At 41.3% G+C, this 22767-nt stretch overlaps 1 protein-coding gene across 2 annotated transcripts in view; it reads right to left on the reverse strand.

The window, feature by feature from the left end:
* The window catches only part of Nalf1 (NALCN channel auxiliary factor 1), a 522636-nt gene extending 501220 nt beyond the window's left edge, over positions 1-21416 (reverse strand). Inside the window, exon 1 of one of the 2 annotated variants that reach the window (XM_034520917.2) lies at positions 19864-21413. In XM_034520917.2, coding sequence (XP_034376808.1) covers positions 19864-20808 — 945 coding nt within the window. In that variant the 5' untranslated portion in view covers positions 20809-21413. Of the gene's footprint in view, positions 1-19863 lie in introns of both variants that reach the window. The other variant, XM_034520918.2, reaches the window with a different exon arrangement.
* Positions 21417-22767: the final 1351 nt, after the last annotated feature.

Raw genomic sequence — 22767 nt, forward strand, 5'->3', positions numbered from 1 at the left:
CTTGCATGTAATTAAAATGGTATAAAAGCAAAGAGGAGGAAGGGGATGGGATGGGGGCTTGGGAGGGGGAATTAGGAAAGGGGATAAAATCTGAAATGTAAATAAATAAAATATCCAATAAAAACTAAATAAAAAAATCAAAAGATACTGACAAGGACAGAAGCCTTCAGTACAAGTACTCCTGGTCACCTTGAGTTTGCAAGAAGCCTTAGGAATTCAGCAGTATCTAATCTATCCTGACTGACAAGTCTTTCTGCTAGTCAAGCACACTTCAGGACTCCACTTCCAACCCCTGAGGTTATCTCTTTCTCTCCAAAACAAAACCAGCTAGTATGTAAGAATTTGGAAAGTTAGCTCACTTAAAAGCAAACGTAATAAGGACTCACAAAAGGACAATAACTAAGGTCTCAAAACAAAAGGTGTTGTCTCTAACTGTCCTTGGTACACAGGCTCAGTGGGAAAAATTGTTCCCATTAGCACAGCTTGAGCAGGTGAAAGTGCTTCAGGGCTCCTAGAAACAGTCTCTTTAACACCCCTCTCCATGTTTACCTCAGATCCCACTGCTGCAACCTTTAGTCAGAAAGTAGAGGCATGGGTCTTGGTCCAGACAAATAGATCTACAGCATGCTGAGAGACATGCGTGGTACTGCACTGCTCTAAATATGTCTGTCTAATTAGAACAGCAAACACAGTCCTAAAGATGCCTTAATTTATCCCAAAGACAGTATAATGAAACGGATTGTATTTTTTCTAAAGTATCTGTGTGACATTTATAATCCTATAATTTTAGCAAATTTAAAAGAAAATAATTTCAGGGAAAACTTGAGAGTTTGTTTCACACACAAACAAATTTGGATGAAGAACTTAAAAATGACTGTTTTCTATTTCACTCATTAAAAATTCTATTTCCTCCTGTAGAATAATGCCTATTAAAATCCTATTTGCGTTTGTGGAGTAAAACTCATTTTTGTATTAAAGGATACTGATGATCTACTTTGTAGTTAAATTTGTCAACGGAAGATTTGTTGAAAATAGAAAAATATGCATGTATTTTGCCCGAGATGATTAGAGTGGATGTATAATTCTCCTGAGTTGGGACCATCAAAGGCTGCCCAGGTAGAACAGTCTAGAAGCTGCTTGCATCTCCTTCCAGGAATCCACTCCTGCTCTTCACACTGTTCACACACTCCCGTATTCCTCCCCTCAGGTTGCTCAGGCCCTGGGAGTTGCTCCTGACTCACAGAACAGAGCAAACCCTTTCACCATTATCTTTCATGAGACGCAACATCTGTTTTACTGATAAACTTTTTTCCCTTGCCGTCTTTAAAGGACCAAGCTGCTGACCGGGACCCACTTGAAGTGGTATAGCTAAGACTGTAGGACAGCCTCCAGCCAACAGTGAGGAGATGAGGCCCTTAGTTCAACAGAAGTGTGCTAACACCCTAACACCCTAGGTGCCTGGGGACTGATTTTTCTTCTAGACTTCAAGGTGAGACTTGGTCTGACCTGGCACTTTGATCAGCCTCAGGATACAGTTCAGCCTGGCTGAAACTTTCTGAACGTCAGCAGTAGGGGATGATAAACACAGTTAAATCCCTGTGTGTTATGAATTTCTTGCATAACAGTAAATTCCTAAAACAATGAAATTTCCTACATTTTGTAAAGCAAGAAAAATAAATAGAAGTACTTCACTTTAACCTAAATATTAAGAAAGACTTGAGTGTAATCGTATTCTATTAGTGGAATTACTTGTAAAAAATAGTGACCATGGTATTGAATTTTTTAAATAAAAATCCCTCTCAAAGCAGATGACATTTCCCATTATGACAATTAACTAGTGTCTCTTTCTCATCTACCCAACTATTTATTAGGTGATATTTCTTGTTGCTAATTATACCATAATGAAGACTATGGGGCTTTGTTTTTGTTTTTTGCTTGTTTGGTTTGTTTTTTTGGTGATTTCTTAGGGTGTTAACCATTAATGTTCCTCAAAATTTTTTAAATGGATTGAATGTAAAATTTTCACAAATGATCTACAACACTGAATAATTTTGACATGCATGTAAAACCACAAGTATAAGACCCCAAAGTATGATCCTCTGAAAGGAACACCCCATCAGAAAATACTTGATGTCACAAAAGAAGTCAGTGAACTGACTTCTAGATAAAGAGCTTGAACATGTGTGTGGGTATGTGTATGAGTGTGTGTGTGTGTGTGTGTGTGTGTGTGTGTGTGAAGTCTATCAACATTCCACAGTTAACATAGCCTCAAATTTACTTTCCATCCAAAATATAAGCATGTATGGTTTGATGCCTTAATGGTCCAAGGCAGTACACTGCTGTTTTAGTCACTACGTATGGACAATGAACAACGGTAGACCATCCAGTGGGAACTGTAAGCACATTCTCTATCCCAGGCTCAGAGAGGGTCTGCTAACCCTCTCTGTGTTTCTGCTCAGAGTCAGCAGAAGCCACACCTTTAGATTCATATCATCATCATCATCATCATCATCATCATCATCATCATCATCATCATCATCTATACTTGGTGTGTAACTAAACAAGACTCAGAAACCTGCTTCAAGACACTCTTCCCATGCTGCACCGTGGTAGCTGGGACTATTTTGCTATCACATGTATACTATATCCATATTTATTTCCAGAAATGTTCTCTAAGCTGATATTTTAGTGTATTGTTCCATCCCTTTCCAATATGTATAATCTTTGAAAACATGTATTTGTTGGCAAACAATTATGGCTGCTAAATGTCTTAGTTAAAAACCCTGCACGCAGGTTAGAGAGATGGCTCAGTGGTTAAGAGCACTGGATCTGTGTTCAAATCACAGCACAACACAGATGCTGAAAACTCAGGGTTAATTCTAATCTGAGAGATCCACTCCCTCTTCTGGTCTTCTTGAGTATTGCACATATGTGGGCAAAGCACACAGCCACATAAAATAAAAATATAAACTTGTTTGAAGGAGAACTCTATGCTCTGCGCCTTAGTTAAGTCTTAGTTCCCTTATCTGAAAATTGAGGGTAATTATCCAGGTGATTTCATAGGGTTGGATTCTTCTCCTTGATGACATCACTAAGTGCTGTGAACAGCTATCACCTTAGATGAACTAAACTGCCCCATGGATCAAAACATATTGAGAAATAATAAAGACACTCTGGACAAGATCTTGTAAAATAATTATTTATTCTGGCTGTCTTGCATAAAAGACACACAATCCTGGTGTTTTATTTACAAGCTGTAAGCCTAGATTACGCACGTTTTGAGCTGTTCTAACTTACATGGCAGCCATATTTCTCTTGTTACTTGCTATTTTGTTCTCTCCCCAGTTATCCTCTGGGTCCATTTCTCCTGGCTACATGCTCATGATCTATCTGACTTCATTAGGGACCTTCTCCTCTCTCTGTCCCTGTCTCATTCTCCCCTTGGTCTCTCCTGAAACCTCTCACATGATCCTCAAGTCCCTCCTTTTTCTCTTTACTGCCCAATCACAGGCTGTAGCCTTTTTTAACCCATTAACTTCAAATTGGGGATCGGGGTTTACATAACAAAGGCTGGTGTATCTTGGAATTCCTTCATCCTGGGACAAATAGAACTTGGGGTGCAGAATTTAGCCTTTGAATACATAACAGCACCAGAACAACCCCCAACAAGATATAAATAACATGTAACCAAAAATAATAAATAAGAAATAAATAAATAAATAAATTCACAACCACATTTCTATTCTATCAGCTGTATTAATTAAAAGGTTGCAGCAGCTTGCCAATTAATATTTGCATTTTTAAGTTGACTAGAATGTTTTCTTAGTCAATTGCTTCTTAATCTGGGGATCCATCAGAGTAATATAACACCTTTCCAGGTTCCCCAGCCATAAATTAACCAGCAGGAAGCAACCGGGACATATTTTTCTATAGTCTACTAAATTTAGAAAACAGGTGGAGGCAGCTTCAAGGCTGATTCCCCTGCAAGGTTCACAGATGAACAGTTATCTCTTCCTTTAAGTGGCCAGATTAAGGACTACACAACCCCAGTGCAGGCTGCAGAGTAATTATGCTGCTGTTTGTTATGTTCAAACCCATAATTAGCCATGAAAAGGCATGTACAAATAAAATACTGTGTTTATGTTTCTCATATGAAAAGCCCCGTTGTTCAACAACAAAGATATCAAACAGCATCCTTTATAAAACTAGTATTTTGTAATTATGTGACTTGGAGCTAAGCGTAATTCCAAGGGGAGACCTTTGGTGATGCTATGGAGAGTATCTTCCAGCTTGGGCTGCAGCCTTGATTTCAAGAGTCTTAGTAGAATCTACTTTTCTCCTAGTTGCTGAAATCAAGACCATTTACGAAGGAAAATTTGTTAAAATTCTTTTTTCACTCGCAGATCCTGAGCACAGCAGCTCTTGGATGGAGAGATGTCTAGGCCCTTTCCTCTCATTCTCCTAAACTTTCCTTCAGTGTCCTCCTTTCTCTTGCTTAAACAATCACCCTGTTTACAGATAAATTCTGTGCCTCTTCCACATGCATATATGAGTCACGCACATAAAATGGCTGATTATTTATTCCTCTTCTAACAAGGTGCACTGTGGGATATCTATTATCTTGGTGACTAAATTACTATTGCTGTATAATAACAGGCCTCAAAGTATCCAAGAACTGCTGCCACTAGATATCTAGTTTTAAAAAGCTATATGCATTTGTCCCTCTACTTTGTGTCTTTTCTCCTGTAGGGTACAAAAACTAGGTGTTGAAATACATTTCAAGATATTAAATTGTTCCACAGTGTGTCCGTCCAGCTAGCAAGGGTCAAAGCTTTTAGAAAGAGCCTGTGTGATAGTTTCTCAAAGGCACTTGTGTTCTCTGGAGCACCTACAGATCTTGGTCCCTCAGATCCACATGCTACACCCACATATGCACAGGCAGTTGAGGGAGGATCCTTCATTGCTGGCAGAAGACATTGGAAGGAGCTTAGTAGATAGGTCGTTTGAGACTTTCACTTTAATGATTTACTTCGCTCAGTACAGCTATTAGAGACATGGTATTTCTTAACTAGAATAAAGTAGTCTCTAGGCATACAAAATACCTCAAAGTGGAGAAAGGATGATATGGACCAAAAGTTGATCTAACTGTCAAGGGGTGACAGAAAGGACTCATGTATAATTTTGTTCCTGGGAAAGACCAGGAACTTAATATTGTCAATGACCAGGCCATGTAAGTAATGCACACATATGGATAAAGACAGTATATTTTTCTGCAAACCATATATTTAACAAATTAATGTTTCTATGTCTCTTCTAACTTGTAAAATAAGACACACAGCTGAGTGTTGCACAGGGCTGCCATCTCCTTTGCTTAAGATTACAGTGGCTGCCAGACATCATGGTTCACACCTTTATAGTCTCTGTGCTTGGGAGGAAGAGGCAGGCAGATTGCAAAGCCAGCCTATCCTAAATCATGAGTTACAGCAACCCCCAGGGATACACAGAGAAACCCTGACCCAGAAAAACAAAAACAAAATCAAACAAAAAAGATTAAAATGAATAATTTGGACAATTATAAATTTTTATTGTTAGGCTTTTGCTATCATCTATTTAAACTGAATATCCTGAGAATATTAGGCACCCATTTGATTAAAGCTTAATCATTTAAGCTTATGAATAAATGGTGTGCATCATTTCCTAGAGTGATCCATAGATTTCTAGCAGGTACCAAACAACAACAAAAAACTCTGTTAATAAAGCAGCAGTTTCAAACTTTGTACATTCGCTGACTCAGCTCTAACTGCTGTTCTGTTTATTGTGCATGCACAATAGATCAAGAGTTAGGAAAGCCAATAGCACTAAATCCTTTTCTTCAGTTAGAACCAGATTTTAAATTTCCACCTTTTCAAATGGCTTAAGACCCCAATTGCTTGTTTTAACAACAAGAATTGAGAAATAATCTCTAAAAATTTAAATGGTAAAAAAGCTACATTCTTATTGGCACAATCCTACCATTACAAACAATTTTAAATCAACCAGTATAATAAAATTAATTTTCATCAAGCCTGGGACAACATAATGATCAATTCGATTTCTTAATTTTCCAAATTTTGAAGTCGTTTAGAAATGAGAAAGTATCACAGAATAAATAACACACGCAAAGGTGACCATGCACCCACTCATTCAGCGTTTTCTGTCTTCAAAATAAGAGGGCTGAGCCCACGAGTACACATGGGATCTCCATGGGCCAAAGAAATAGGAACCTGAGTTTAAGGCCAGCCTGGACTACATAATGAAATTCTTTTTCAGAAGTCTAAGAGTTCATAATATAGTTCGAGGTTACTGAAATCTTCTAGGATGCACAAGGTCAGATCCAATCCAAATTCCCAAAATAAAGAAAAAATAAAAATAGGAAAAAATGGGAAGGAGGAAAGGGAGAGTGAGAAGACGGTGGTCATGCAGGTCCAGTCCTAGTCCTAAGGACAACAAACCTCGAAAGGCTGTTCAAATACTCTGGTCATTTCAAAGACGGTTCCTGAAATGGAGAAAAACTGCATCCTCAGCTGCTTAACTGGGTAACTGGCCACTTCAAAAATGAAGAGATCCACAACGGATCAAAATCCAGAGAATAAATGATGTGGGGAGGGAGTGACTCCACATAATATAATGAAACCCCTACAGCTAAGCCTCAGAGAAAATCAAAGAGGAAGAGAAAGATTGCAAGACCCAGAAGACCTGGCTTCCTTCGATGAAAAACAGTGATGTGGAAGTGTAAGTCAAACCAATCCTTTCTTCCCCAACTTGCTTTATGGTCATAGTGTTTAGTCCCAGCATTAGAATTCCTAACCAAGACAGTAGGAAAGATGTCTTCTTTTCTCTAAGGAGTAACCTTTTGATAGGTTATCTAATTCCAAGGGGTCAATAATAAACACATATACATAAGAACAACACATATATATGTATATATATATATATATGTATATGTATATATATCAAGATGTATATATATATACGTATATATGTGTATATATATATGTATATATATATCAAGATGTATATATATCTTGATTGTGTGTATTCATATGTGTATAGGTATCTATAAATATGTGCACATGTATTTACATATGTAACAATAATGACTTAAGAAGGAAGAGTCTTCTATCACCTTTGACACCAGAAGAATGTGAGCCGTTCTATGGGCTCACAGAGACTGAACTGGCAAGCTCGGGACTGTGGGTCTGCAGCAAGTCCTTTGCTTATATGTTCTGACTGCTTGGTGTTTCTTTAACAGGAGGATTGGACATGTCTCTGACTCTTTCGCCTGCTGTTGGGGCTCTTGCGCTATCGTTGGGTTGTCTCGTCCAGCTTCAGTATGAGGACTTTTGCCTTGTCTTAGTGTATCTTGTTCTGTTATCTTATCGTGTGCTGTTCGGTTGTTGTCTATTGGGAGCCTGCTCTTTTGTGAAGAGAAAAGGAAGGAGAATGAAACTGGGGGAGGGGGAAGTGGGAGAGCTAGGAGGAGTGGAAGAGGGGAAACTGCAGTCTGGGTTATTGTACAAAAGAAGAATCTATTTTCAGTGAAAAGGAGGAGGAGTCATAGATTTGGGAGAGAGTAAAGGAATATGTGCATAGTTGGACTAGGTGAAAGGTGGGCTGAAATTATGTAAATATAGTACTAGTATATGAAACTCTGAAAAATAAGAAGGTCAGACCAGACAACAAACACATTTATTTCTGGACAGCCCACAAGGTAGGTCAGATGAAATACTCCCAGTTCCACTGTGTGGGTCCTCTTAACTGGTCCCACTGTGTGGGTCCTTTTACCCAGACCCACTGTGTGGGTCCTCTTACCTGGTCCCACTGTGTGGGTCCTCTTATCCTGTCCTGCTGTGTGAGTCCTCTTATTCTCTCCACTGCATTGCTTGGACTTTGGCGTGATGCCAATGCTTCAGGAGATTTGTGTGTGGCCAGTTTTTGCCTTGCCTCAGAGCAGCCAGTGTTCATTCTATGCAAAGGAATCCTGCTCTTCCATAGTTTAAAATTCAGACTAACCTTTTAAAGAACATTTGTTTTTCGCCTGATGACTCCCAATAGCTTCTGTGATTCTTAAGGTTGAGCTTATCTTCTTTGCCTTTAAAAATAAAATCCCCTCTGGAAACCAAGTTCACAATCTCTGCCCAGCATGTCAACTAGACTAACAAATGAACGACTTGGATGCAAAGCCTACTAGAGGGAGGACAAAGTGTGTAGTGTGTGCTCCCTGCTCAGGTTCAGGTTTCAGGCCGAGACTGAAGACTCTATGAAGCCATCGCTATTTTCAGAGTCGTCTGAGAAGAACATGAGTGTCTGGGAAGAAGACCCAGTAGATACTCTTAGTTACACATATAGTCTGCTCTTCCTCCCAGAGCTTGCCTGATCTAGGATAGATCTCTCAGGCAAACGGCCCACATCCTTCTTATTGCAGGGACATGTTAATCTCTGATCTTAAATTAGTGCAACAGCAGCAATAATAAACTATGAAAGAGCAAGTTTGTTACTTTTACGTGCAAAGTTATTTTATGTTCTTTCTACTCTGGTATGATCCTCCCATCCATCTGTTTTATCCCTTCTAAAACAAACAAATTGAAATCCAAATGACCATGAACATAAGACGGGTGACAGCGTGGACAATAAATATAATTTAAAACATTTCCATGTCATTGAGAGCCAAATGTTCATAGGTTGAACTCCTTGGTCTGTCGCACTGAACTACGAGGTCTTTGCACATTCCTTAACCTCTCTCAGTGCAGGGTACCCCACTTGTTGATGATGGCTAACTTGACCCTGGGTGTGGATGATTGTAGGGAATGACTCCTGCCAGAGCCAGAATTTCAACCCACTGCCATCTGGCTCATAATCTATGGGGCTGTTTTTAATTGCCTCATGGGAGCAGTATATTCAGTACTCATAACATCTCCACAATACAGTTGCCCAAATAGGACCTGCGTAGTACAACACTAATAGATATATCAATGTGAATGGGGAAAATCTCAGAGGGCCCCACTCAGATGAAGAGCTAACGGCTTCTAAAGAAGGAGGAAACCCTAGGAATGAGCCTCCCATAGGTTATCCAATCCCAAACAGTCACCCTAAACACATACACATGTGAACAACACTAAATGGACTCAGGAGTGTGTGTGTGTGTGTGTGTGTGTGTGTGTGTGTGTGTGTGTGTATACATGTCCATGTGTGAGAGTGTGTGTATATATGTATGAATGTGTGTACATATATGAATATGTATATGCATATGAGAGTGTGTGTATATGTGTGAGTGTGTGAATGTGTGAGTGTGTGTGTACGTGTCCATGTGTGAGTGTGTATGTATATATGTATGAGTGTGTGTACATATATGAATATGTGTGTGCATACAAGAGTATGTGTATATGTGTGTGTGAATATGTGAGTGTGTGTGCATGTGTGAGTGTGTATGTGTGTTTGTGCATGTGTAAGTATGTGTATCTGTGTGTGCATATGTGTTTGTGCATGTGTGAGTGTGTATGTGTTTGTGCATGTGTGAGTGTGTATGTGTGTGTGAGTGTGTTGTGTGTGTGTGAGTGTGTTTGTGTGTGTGTATGTAACAGTAAAAAATAAAAAAGTCAATACTCTGAAAGGCAGTTGGGAGGCACAGAAGAAGTTGGGAGTAAAAGAGAAAGGGGCAGAAGTGTTGTAAACACAGTACCCATGTATGGAAGTCTCAAAACAATAAAATAAAATAAAATGCATAATAAAATAAATACATTTATAAATTATCTTTATGTGACTTCATGGATGTAAGAAACAGAAAAAAAGAGTGGAATTCCTTATAAGGTGACTTCAGTGTTGTCGACTCCATAAAGAAATAGCTACAGGATTGCATTTGTGTGTCAAAATTAAATGGGAAAAAACAGAGGGGAAAGATAAAACTTACTGACCTTAATACATGCATGTAATTAAAATGGTATAAAGGCAAAAAGGAGGAGGGGGATGGGATAGGGGGCTTTAGGGAAGGAAATGGGGAAAGGGGATGACACCTGAAGTGTAAATAAATAAAATATCTAATAAAAATAAAGTAAAATAAAAAATTTTTAAAAAGATAAGATGTTTCTATCTACCACGCACACAATGGCACTGGGTCCTACTTGCTCAAGGGGATTGTTTGATGATGAAATAGTGATTGTTATGAGCAGACGGCAGGCAAGACTGTGTTAATCATAGTGTTTACTCACACATTAACATCAGTTTGTTTTACCTCTCTCAGGAGAGGAATATGTGCTTGGTTTACTCATGTTTTCAATATTCAGACCAATAAATACAGAAACGAGAAACTGAGGCTAGCATCCCACTGACATTGTTATGACCTCCCTGTCAGAGATCAGTGCTGTTGCTAGGAACGAGTCATGTATCCCCCGTAAAGGACTCTCCTCACTGCCTGCGACATTGTCACTGAAGGTAGCACAGTGAGGTCCTGACTGAGAGCTTGAAGAGTCAGCAGGAACATTGGAGACTGTCTAGCTGCCGTTTATTCCCAGGCAAAGATGCTGTCGTGGGTTATGGAGCCCAGCACCCTCACCTCATCCCACTTGCCCTTCTTCAGGAGCAAAGTGCTCCTGGTCTTCTGCAAATATCCCTCTGCACTGGGATCCTTTAATAGAACTGTTCTGTTGAGTGTAGAGTGCATGGAAGGAACACTGGCAAAGATTATTTTGTGTCCTTGAAGCAATTTGAAGTGCTGATAGCAAACCTCTCCTATGTGATGACTGTCACCAAGATAAAGGACCTTGCTGTATCTTGTTGTTTCTTTGTTTGCTCAGGAGAGCATCTTCCCATTCGTTGAGTAGAGCATAGATGAGTCTTCCTATGACCCCATTTTGCCCTCTGTGTTCAGGCACATGCTATATCTGCCATGTCTATTGAGCCTGGTTCAAAGCCAAGGCCATCTGCCCCTAGACTTCTTTTCCTACTTCACGGTCAAAATACTAATTATTACAAACAAACTAAGTGTGCGGTGCAGCAAAGAACATAAAATTTAACAAGTACTGTGCAAATATAGGAGGCCAAAGTTCAGGACACCGTCTCCAACAATAAATCTGGGTGTACCTGACCTTTTAATTCCTATCAAGATAAATCACCCACAACTTTACTCAAGACAAATACCACCATCAAACTGAGGAAGTGGAGGATAACACCCCAGTCTCCCTCACGTATATCCCTCCTTGATGGCTGTCCAACTTGTTTAAGTCACCAACAGGATCTATTCAGGATGAAATACATCTTTTGTTATTTTCTAATATGAAATAATAACAACAACCAAATAAGAGTGCAACACTCTTACTTCAGACAAGGTCTTGCATAAGATTTTATTGGCTGTTACTGAATAATTCAGTCACCTTTCTCTGAAAGCATGACCTGGGCCTGCACAACACATCAGGACTCCGTTATGAGTAATGAAGTGTCTACTTAAAACCTACAAATGGGTAACCAGAAATTTTGTCAGTCTTCGGGTGAGGGCAACATTTGTTTTCACTGTGTTTGCCATGGGTTTTAATGAGTTGTTACCACTCACTGAACATCACTACACCCTGGTAAAATACGTTCATGTAAACAGAAGACATGGTCTATGAAAGAGGTGGATAGAGCCACTGCTGTCAGTCACTTGGGGAAGCGTCATGTAACTAGAAAACAGTGAAAGCAGGAAGCTAAAGCCAATCTGCACTCAGTCATCTGATGATCTCTCTGCACTTCCCTATTCAACTCAAAGCTGGTTTTTACTATTGAAACATACAATTTATTTGGCAACTCATCCCCAAAGACAGTAGCTTTAGAAACATATGCTATATCATGGTTGATTTCATACTTAAGACCAATCAATATTTTATATTACTTCGAAATGAGATTTCTATTTGATTGAAGTATATTCTAATTCAAAGTCATGTTTATTTTTTGAACTACTGCAAGCAAATCATTGTTTCTTTAAAAAAAAAAAAAAGTGGTAAGAAGAAGAAGTCTGGATGTTGAAGAGCAAACTCATCTTGTGATCTCACCCCTCCCAAAAGCTTTAGCAATGATTGAGGTACAGCAGCATCCACTTTGATGAAGAGGTCAAGAACTACCAGTATCATATTCATTTCACTGTAAGTTGTTTCTTGGAAGACACTGGCTGTTATCCATTCTCTGTTTTCTCTGACAAACTTAATTAAAGAAGCTGGATTTGTCTTCATTCGCCAGCAACTTACACCTTCTCCCATCAGCTCTTGGCATATGTTCTTATCATGTATTAAATCTACAAGTGTAAGGTCACTAAGACACAGTTGCCAAACTCATTGACATAATTAAAAAAAATATTTTTACATTTAGTGAGTACTTGTGTGTGTGAGAGAGAGAGAGAAAGAAAGAGAGAGAGAGATGGGGAGAGGGAGAAAGAGAGAGAGAGGAGAGGGGGATGCACATTCATGTAGACTGCCCACAGCACAGAATGTGACAATTGGAGGACAACTTGTGGAGCTGGTTATCCTCTCCTACAACATAGGACCCAGCATTTACCTAAGGTGGGCAGTCTTTGCAGCAAGCACCTTTACTCACTGAGACATTTACCAGTCCCTCTCTGACCTAAATGTCCATTCTACAAGGTGTTGCACTTTTGACTAACCCTGTGTTTCTCAAAATTATTTTCCTTTTTCTCAATTTTGTGTTTGAAATGTTCCCCCGAGATCCATCCAATAGAAGCTTGGTTCTAAGCTTGGCCTGCTTGAGAAATGGTGAAAGCTTCAAGAGATGAACTCAGAGAAGGTTTCCTGGGCCTTGGCAGTATACCCTTAAAGAGAGAAGGAAGCCCAGCCTCTGTCGTGTTTTTCTTTCTTTCTCTAAATATGCTAGGCAGGAGGCAAATGACTTCTGACATAGCTGTTCTGCCTCACAAGAGGCCAACACCAACAAAGCCACACAGTCATGGGTCTTACCTCACAGGGCAGACATAAAGATAGAAGGAAGTAGTTTCTGATCTAAAAATCTCTCAGCCCTGTTGGCTGCTCCTAACTCTTGGTGTCTGGGTCAACAATATAGTCTAGGAGAGAAAATGCCACGACACCACTGCCCTTTGCAGCTTAGTTCAATTTGCATTTGAAATTAACAAAGTCAGTGACAGTTCGGTAAGAAAAAGACCAGTCCATTTATCAGGGACTTGCAGAGAAGAAATATTTTTAAATTTTGGATTTCCCATGAGACCATTGCCAGTAGGACACAGAGATCCAAGATTTCAAGAGGCAGGCAAGAACATGCTGGGTGACAACAAGCAGGCAAAGCAATAAAAAGAAAAGAAGCCCAAAGGACAGAGGCTAAAGGCCATAAACATTCACTTATCCCACACAAGGGTGGAGATGCCATTAACAACAGCAAAGCTACCCTTAAATATGAAAGGAATATCAATAAATAATCAGATATTTACCACAGGGATCACTATCATATCATCTTGCTTATAAATACCTGAATATAGAAGCAGACTGTCAAAAAGCCTAGCAATAAATCATCATCACTTACAAATAAATATTTCCACACCTCTAGTATAATATATAGCTTACATTATTCACTGCTTATAAGAAATGACACATGTTAACCTTATGTTCCTTTGAATATTAAATATCAGAGTGAATTACAATATTTCATTTAAAAAGAATATTAAATATGTGATTAAAATGATGGTTATTCATAATTACTTTCAGAGGGAACAGTTTCTGTCAAAAAGTATTTTTTGAGCTAAATCAATCTGTGTTCATTAGCAGTGTGTACCTTTAAAAAGACTACATACAAATCTGTACTGCTATAGAAAATAGCAAAAAATGAAAACATGGCGTATTAACATTATAAAAAAAAGTCAAAATGAGAGATTTTTCCATGTTTGACGAAGTGAGTGGATGAGGAAGGAACAGACATAAGCTGTAGGAAGTAACACAGAAGGCCAGCAGGTTGCCTTGGAAACCAGCCATATATTTTCAGGAAAGTCCATGGTCTGTATATTCCAGTCTGATAGAATTAGAAGAAGAAATAATGAGGTGGGTGCATCTCCACCATCGCTGCTGAAGTTCTGCAGTCCTGTGCTCAGCCCATTCTGTGAACATGGGTGTGATGACTTGGCCCAACAGGAAGCCAGTCCTCAGGCCCACCTTTCTATACCCAGCCATTTCCTTAGCTGCAAGATGGTTTCTGCCTTCTCGACTCCCCTGCATCAGGTAGCTTACTTCCTATCTTTTCCTTCAGCCTCCTCACTAGTCTGTTGCCCCCTAGCCTCTGTACATGGTACCTTCCCACAAAGTTTCTGGCTGGTTCAACTTTTACTGGAATTCTTACACATAATGGGCATATAAGGACCAAAAGAACTTAGCTGAGTCCAACACTCACTGATTCAATTTTAAACAAGCCTGGGCACATGACACATATCAGACAAATGACATCAGAATCTCTAGATATCAGGATTTCTAAAGATAGTCTGGATCCTCCAAAGTGGACCCACAGGCAATGATGTATACTCTGTGTCCAGTGAAAAACTGAAGAAATATCTTTATGACCAATATGAGCATCAAAGTGTTTAGGGCTTAGTCGTTATAAGATTGACATTTTAATGAAAAAAATGAAACTAAAGAAACAGCTCAGATAACCCAGACCATTAATGTTCCTTGAAACCGTTATTTATACTTTGTTATTGTATAGTAAATTTAGCAAGAAAAATTAGTGTAGTGATTTGCAATTTCCACATGAGTGAGTGTGGGGTTGAAATCTCTGCTTAGTTCCCTATTCCTCTGCACTTTAATTCACCTTGTATAAGCAAACACTGACCACATCCAACAGAAGTGATTAAAACCAACATACATCAGCATCTAGGTTATGTCCTATATAGCGGCTAATCTGACCCACTTACAAGTCCGGAGTAAAAACATGCTTCTTGGTCTGGAAGACTGCAGACAGTTCACATTGGAGCATACTGTGAGTGGGTTTTTTTTTTTCTATAAGGGGAAAATGCCAATGATAAATCAGAAATTACATACTGCAAAATGCATTTCTAAAAACCACAAATCTGAGTCATAAAAAGATCTTGATGGTATCTTTGACTTTAAAGTGGCCCTATTCATCTGCATGACCATACTATCTGATCCTGTAGAAGAAAAAAATCATTCAATTACAAACATGACCGAAAATAATAAAGTAGCAGAACATAAGTGGAAATCTGTTCTTAGATTGCTTTCCATCCTAGACACTGACACGTGTGCAGTCACTACAAACAGCAAAATAGTGCTGGAGGTTCAAACGTGGAATGGAAGCAGGTTTAAGGTACTGGATTTTCTTTCAGAAACTCTTTCCTGATGCTGGAGAGATTGGTCAGCTGTTAAAAACACGTTTCTGCTCCTTTAGAAGACCTTGATTCAATTTCCAGCATCCACACGGTGTCTCAACAACAGTCTTTACATCCAGTCCCAGAGAATTGATTGCCTCCTTTGACCTGTAGAATCTTATGTGCACATGGGGCGCATACGTATCCACATAAACTAAAATGAATAAATATTTTCTTAAAAAAGACATTTCTCTATGGCTTTAAAGAACTCAACATCAAAATAAGTAAGAATAAGTGCTATCATTATCTTAGATTGCATTTCTGTTGCTGTGATAAAACACTGACCAAATCCAGCTTGTGGGAAGAAATGGGTTATTTGGCTTACATCACCATATCTCAGACCACCATCAAGGAAGCCAGAACAGGAACTCAAGGAGGCAACCTGGAGGCAAGAACTAAAGCAGAGGCCATGGAGGAACACTGAATACTGGCTAGTATCCAGACTCACAATTTGGCTCTTTCTTATACACCCTAGGCCCACCTAGAGATGGCACCTCCAACTGTAGAGGGGCCTTCCTACATCAACTATAAATCAAGAAAATTCCTGACAGAAATGCCCAAAGGTCAACATGATGGAGGAAGGTCTTCAGTTGAGGGTCTCTCTTCCCATGTGTGTCATGTTGACAATGAACTTGAGTCATTACAGGAACTATTTCGTCTGCTCACTTGTATCAAAGTCCACAGCACATAACCCAAACTCTATGACTTCAAAATGGGTGGTGCTGTGAGCAACTCAGAATGAAAAATAAAATCTAAAGTATTAGGGAAATGTCCAGTCCTTGACACGCATGAGGTACTGTGTAGCCTGTGTCTGCTAAGTGCAAGCAATTAACATGCGTAATATGATATTGTAAAAATAAAACAGTGAGAGCCCACACATTCTCGGAACCCTGAAGACGACAATTTACACAGGCATAACTGATCTTTAGATTTTTGCTGTGTCCTATGTTAGAATTCAATCTCAAATATGTGTTCTTTCATCAAGTATCTGAAAGCATACTAGGTCAATATGCTGTCGGTGGCAACAAACGCTTACAGGTAATACAAAATATATGTAACCCGAAATCTCACATATATAGGATGCATTTTCTAGAATGTTCATGGTTTAACTTAAAAGTGTGATAAAAAGAAAACTTTTAAAAGTTAAGCATTACATATATATGTATATGTATGTGTATGTATATGTATATGTATATGTATATGTATATGTATATATACGTATATGTGTATATATATTTGTAAATTGGGTCTTAGAAAATGTCATTTTTTGTATTTTCTAACTTGATGATTTTTACACATTTATCTGATTCTTCTTATATGCTGAAAACATGTAAGAACTATGGGGGAAATTACCCAAAGCATCTGCTACCTAATTTATATAACACAGAATATTAAATGAAAAAGTATAAGTTACATATTTATATGTTTTGTACATTTCTTCATAAATGCAAATATTCGCTTCTTTAAAAAAAATAAAAGATAACAAACCAGTAATTACAATGATTTTATAAAAAAGTACACCAGAGTACAGATTTTTTTTTAATATCTTACAAGAGTTTTCTAGGGTAAAATGGCTCTATTTGATCTCTACTTACTATAAACTCAAGATAAACTTAAACAAATAAAACCAAAAACAAACAAACAAAATAAAACAAACCAGAAGCTATTTCACAGCCTTGCTGGCCTGGTCTGGAATTTGTGATCCTTCTGCCTCACCTTCCGCAGTGATGGTGTTCCTGATATATACTGCAATGTTCACTGTTCAGTCATAGGAGATGTGACTTAAGGACTTCTAAATGTATAACTGACCCAAACTTGTCCTCCCTCTCCCAAATAAAAAAGAGCTCTTTAAGAAATTTACATGAAATTGTAATTTAATCTACTCTTATTTTATGGAATACATTTCTAATGGAGGGAGAATATGAAACTAAATTCAATAATATATCTTAACTCTAAAAAGTTAGATGTCATTGCAGCAACTCTGTTAAAAAGTTAACAAGGTTTTCTTAAAATGTAAATACCACTAATTTATACCACTAATGGGATGGTATATATCTTACCTATAATAAATATATTTACAAGCCACTGACACTGCATTTTATAAGTACTTTAGCCACTATGGAGACACGACATGTTTGCTTCTAGCCAACCTTTTCAGATAGACCATCCTTTTAGTCTATCTCTGGCTTTGTAATTGCCGAAGGGGAGGGGGGATTTTTGCATGACTTTGAAGAAAGATCCTGACTATAGTCATTGTGAACTAAGAAAATGTTTTTATAAATTCAGTTATAATCTTCAAAATCAGCAATCACTTGAAGCCGTCTTTCATACTTTGTATTAGGGTATACGTATGGCTTTTTCAGAATCAGAGAACTTACTCATTAAGCTAAGGAATTATGCACATATCATTTTCTATGTATAACCAGGTTAGTCCGTTTACCTTAAACCAAGTATGCTAACACTTTCAACTTAAATTTAAATATTTTTTAAAAACCATCTATTATGGAATTATTGTATCCTGTCAAAGTAATTTGCCCTGCCACAGAGAAGTGAATGCAAGGCATTCACCACCAGGGCATCTCCAGTAATAAATTCTGCTGCACTGAGAAATACAAGCATTTCTGTTTACTTTTCAGTGCGAAGAGGAATGGTTTTTAAAAAGTTAAGATTTTACAGTGCTAACAAATTCTACTTTATCAAAAAAAAAATGTAAGTCTCATCTTAGTGTACCTCGTAGCATCATAAAAAAATTTACAGCTGATGTTTCCCTTATGATGATATAAATTCCTTGTTGAGATTTAATTTAGATGAAGACAAAGAGAAACATCTGATGTATTTGGACACTTTCTCTAAGGTAGGGAATGATCCCACTCCACTAACAACGCAGACTTTCTTTTAAATATAGAGTTAATTAAATTAAAATTGCAGGGAATGTCAGCGAGGGCTTACAGTCAGGGGAGCGTGCAAAGTCAAATTTTCACCATGGTCCCTAACTGCAAATTGTCGGAATCTATGGTATACTTTTTTGTAGTAGAATTATCTGTCATTTCCTTATCTTAATGTTTTATGCAACAATCTCATCAAGATAAATAGCAATGCAGTGTATGCATTAGTCATTCACTGTTAGTTTCTATCATTAAGGCTGATTTTTTTCTTCCTAGGAATGAATTACAGGTATGTTTCAAACATATAGAGAGCTTAAATATTGGCTTGTCCACTGAAATAAGATCTTCATCAATGTAGTAAACTATTTTTTAAATTGCAGTCCAAATTCTTAAAAAAGGAAAGAAATAAAACCCATAAGCAAGGTCAGCTAAGTTTAGATAAACTATAAAGCGTGGCTTATAGTTGAGTTCTTCTGGCTTCAGATAAGAGCTCTGAGTTAAGCATCACCCTCCTTCAATCTGTATGACCCTTGACCCTTCCTTCATAGAAAGCACGTGGAGGAGGCCCTCTGAGCGCTGAGGGTTGGGGAAGTCGAAAAGAGAAGAAATAACTTATTTCTTATTTGTCTTACTTTTTGAAACAACAATACAATTTTCTTGTGTGTTTTTTAATTGCATTGAAAAGCTAACACCCACACCTATTGTCCTCACATCTTCCCAGCTAAAGGTCACTGCAGCGTCTTCATCTTTAGGCCTCTCTTGGACAAGCCCCATTTCAGCACCACGGACAGCGGCACTTCCAGCAGCCCCTGGATGCATACACCATTTCCAAGAAACTTGCCTAGACTTCCCCTTTGCTAATCAGCAAGGTCACCACAGTCCTAGTTGACTACAATACAATTTATTAGCTATTTCCCAGAATTTTAACTCATAGCATCAAAGATGTGTCATTTACTATTTTTTTCTGAGTATGCGAAGTAAAGCAATTACGTAAAGTGTATGATTACCAGTTTAACATTGAGAATCAATTAATAGATAGCTAATTACAACCTTCTACTCATATGACACCCAGGCCTATACTACATACATGTCTAAGAGAAAACAGAGAGAACAGGCCTTCAGACTTACTGAAGAACAAGAACTAGCTCATAAAACCTATAAAATGTGTACGTTTGGCTGTTTCCTCCCTACATCAACTACACTTTGTCTTGTTCCTCTGGCCAACCAACCTCATTATGTTAGAAGTGGAGAAATAATGTAGGCAGATTCACCAGAACATCCCTTCTGGCTACCTGCGTGCGCTGGTCCCCCATTTCCCTGACAAGCAGTGACAGAGGATGAGCCAGCTGCAAACCTCAAACAGCACAAGCCTTGACTTTGTTATCTTAGAAGATGGAGTTCCCTGCTGTACCAAGGGCTCTGAAAAGAAGGCATCGGGCCACCAGCAACCTACCAGATGTCCCCAACTCCAAGTTCTTATAGCCAGATAAACAATGATTAAACTTACAAAACTAGAGCCAGATAAAATGAATCAAACATAAAAAAGCCGCAGCGGAGGGGAAAGCAACTCACTGTCCCTACCTTGCAGTCCTCAGGACAGGACTTCACCGAGTACTCATCCGACTGTAAGTACTTATGCAGCACGCTTTCGAACTCTTCATACTTCTCCTGAGCGTGGTGGTCGTAGTCCTGGTAAGCCTCGATGCACTGTCTACACGTGGTCATCTCACCGCCCTCCGTGAGCACCACGTCCAGACTGCAGTTCAAAGTGCTGGGACTGGACAGCCCCGAAAACAACTCCCAAAGTGTGTAGGAATTACAAAACGAAAGGTAAAAATCCGACAAGTTCCACAACGGAGTTGGCGGCGAGCCCCTGGACGACTGCTCCTCCCCCGCGGCCGCCCCCCGACTCCAGTTCCTGGCGCACACAGCGTCCGCGCTCTCCACGGTGAAGCACTGGCCGGAGGAGGCGCCCTGGGGGTAACAAGTCTCTAGGCGCCACACCGGCTTGGCAGAGTTTCCTAGAAAAAGAGCCTTGCTCCGGTTGTTCTTGCCTCGGTTGCCCTTGCTGCCGCCGCCGCCTCCCGGGGAGGGGGGCAGGGTGGGGGACGAGGAGGCGGAGAAGAGTCTGTGTGCCTGGGCGGCGGGCGAGGACTCCCCCATGCTGGCCAGGAGCGCGGGCCAGGAGGGCTCCTGCTGTCGCTGCCTCTGCTGCTGTCGCTGCCGCTGCTGCTGTCGCTGCTGCTGTTGCTGCTGCTGTTGCTGCTGTTGCTGCTGTTGCTGTTGCTGCTGTTGCTGCTGCTGTTGGTGATGCTCTTTGTCCCGGGTCCGGGTCAGCTTGGCCTCGGCGCAGAACCACAAGTGATCAGAGAGCAGGACTGTGAAAAACAAGAGAGAAGCCAGAGACAGTCGCCATTTCTGAGCCCGCTCTGAATCGATGAACGGTTTCTCGTTCTCCCGGGGTGCTGCCAACCAGATTTTTAAGCCGTCGTCATACTGCCGACACATCCAAGCACCCCTGGTCATATTTTGGGAACGCACAGCCCTGGCCGTCTCCACCGTGAGGGCTCCTGTGCCGGTGTCACCACAATATGCATTGACTTAAAGGGTTTAATTTCCGTATCCCCTCCTCCCGTTTCTTCTCTCTCTCTCTCTCTCTCTCTCTCTCTCTCTCTCTCTCTCTCTCTCTCTCTCCCTACATAAATATTACCATACTTTGAAGGAAGATCTTGCTTCCGACCTAATCATCAGCCGACCCCATCCCCTGAAGAGTGGGAGACAATAAGAGAGAGAGAGAGAGAGAGAGAGAGAGAGAGAGAGAGAGAGAGAGAGACGCGGAGGCTGGTGCTGTGCTGGCCGGTGGGGAGGCTGAGTGCGGGAGGTGATGGTGGTGGAGGTGGCGGGGTGGCTGGCGCTGCTCCTATCACCCCGGCATTGTCAGCGCGCGGGTCCCCATGGCCCAGCTGAGGACAGCCCGCTCTCCCCTGCCAGGGGCATGCCGCGTCTCTGCTGCCCACTGACGGCGACCGGAGCGCCTCCCCTCCTCCTCTCCTCCTCCTCTTCTCCTCCTCTTCCTCCTCCTTCCTCTCCGTCGCTGGCTTCTCCTCCGCCTCCCGCGCCTACTTCGCGCTGGCTCTCCCCGCGCCCCGAGCTTGGGCGGCCGCCGGCGGGGCTGTCCCTCCCCCCCACCCCCCACCCCGCTCTCCGACTGTCGCCGCGGCCGCTGCAGGTCTGCCCGCGGGCGCCGCCGGGGGCCGAGTCGCCTGCTCTGGGCCTCCGGAGGCCACAGTCATCTTCAGTCCCCGGGCTAAGTTGCCGCCATCTTCGTCCTGGAGGCACACTTTTTTTGGGGGGAGCGATAGATTTTGCGTCATCTCCTCCCGCCCCGAGGACTCTCCATCCTGGTGCAGTGACAGCAGCTCGGCCCGGGGAGGAGGACAGAGACGCGCCAGGCGGCGGCTTGGGGACCCGCTGTCCGCCGCCCCCTCCGGGCCCTGTGCACTGAGGCTTTTTCCCAGGGCTTGTGAACCCTTCCCACTTTTTTATTTCGGAGTCAAGACCTGGACCGAGTGGCCAAGGCTGCTGTCCTGGGTCTCCAGTTTCTCCTACCCCGCTGTCCAGGGGAACAAGTCCCAGACACCGGAGGGCAGCTAAAAGGTCCCTGTTGGGAACCAGTGACTGGATATCATTTCCCTCGCTAGACAAGCTCTTGCAAGAGGAGGCTGCCTAGAGGAGGGGCGAGGTGACTTTGCAGGCTCAGTTGGAATGCTCTTTGGGTCTCTAGAGAGCTCCACTGCGTTCGGGTTTTGTCCTAAATCGGTTTTATGGGTCAGAAAGGATGCAGGGTGCGTGCGTCTGTGTGTCTGCCTGCACGGTGCTGCTTTCCGGGCACTGTTGTGTGTGCTGCAGCTATGACCACACTACACTCCATGTCTGACCATGTTTTCTCCTCCAAAGTAAGCGGCAACAAAAGGTCTCCACAGCCCCGGGGAACCACCAGTACTGTGATGCACCCTACCAGCGATGAGCTTGGGGGCCCTAATCTCAGAGGATTCCTGCAGAGGACCCCTAAGACCCTGGGGCATTCGCTCACTGTTCCTGCCGCCCAGCCCTGCCGGGTGGGCTCCTCTGCGCCGGGACTTCCGCAGCGCCCTCCAGGCTGGCGCTACAGTCCAAGGCTCTGGTGCCCCTTAGTGTTGACTCTAGGAGTTCCAAGAAGGGAAAGGCAGACACACGCTGGGAAAAACCTGGGGTCCCCTGATTTCGGACGATAGGGTGGGGATGCCAGAGGCGAACATCAGTCTTCTGAGGTCTCAGCAGCTCTTGCGCACCGCCCAGGTCTCCACCTGAGCCCAGAGCACCGGACCAGAGGATGCTAGGTGTTCTCTATGGCCGGCAGGCACATTTAGCAGCCACCATGTCACTCTCTTGCACTGTATCCCCAAGCCAATGCACATTCACATTCAAAAGAGGCTTACCAGGTGC

The sequence above is a fragment of the Arvicanthis niloticus genome, chromosome 16, assembly GCF_011762505.2.
Source record: "Arvicanthis niloticus isolate mArvNil1 chromosome 16, mArvNil1.pat.X, whole genome shotgun sequence".
NCBI lineage: Eukaryota > Metazoa > Chordata > Mammalia > Rodentia > Muridae > Arvicanthis > Arvicanthis niloticus.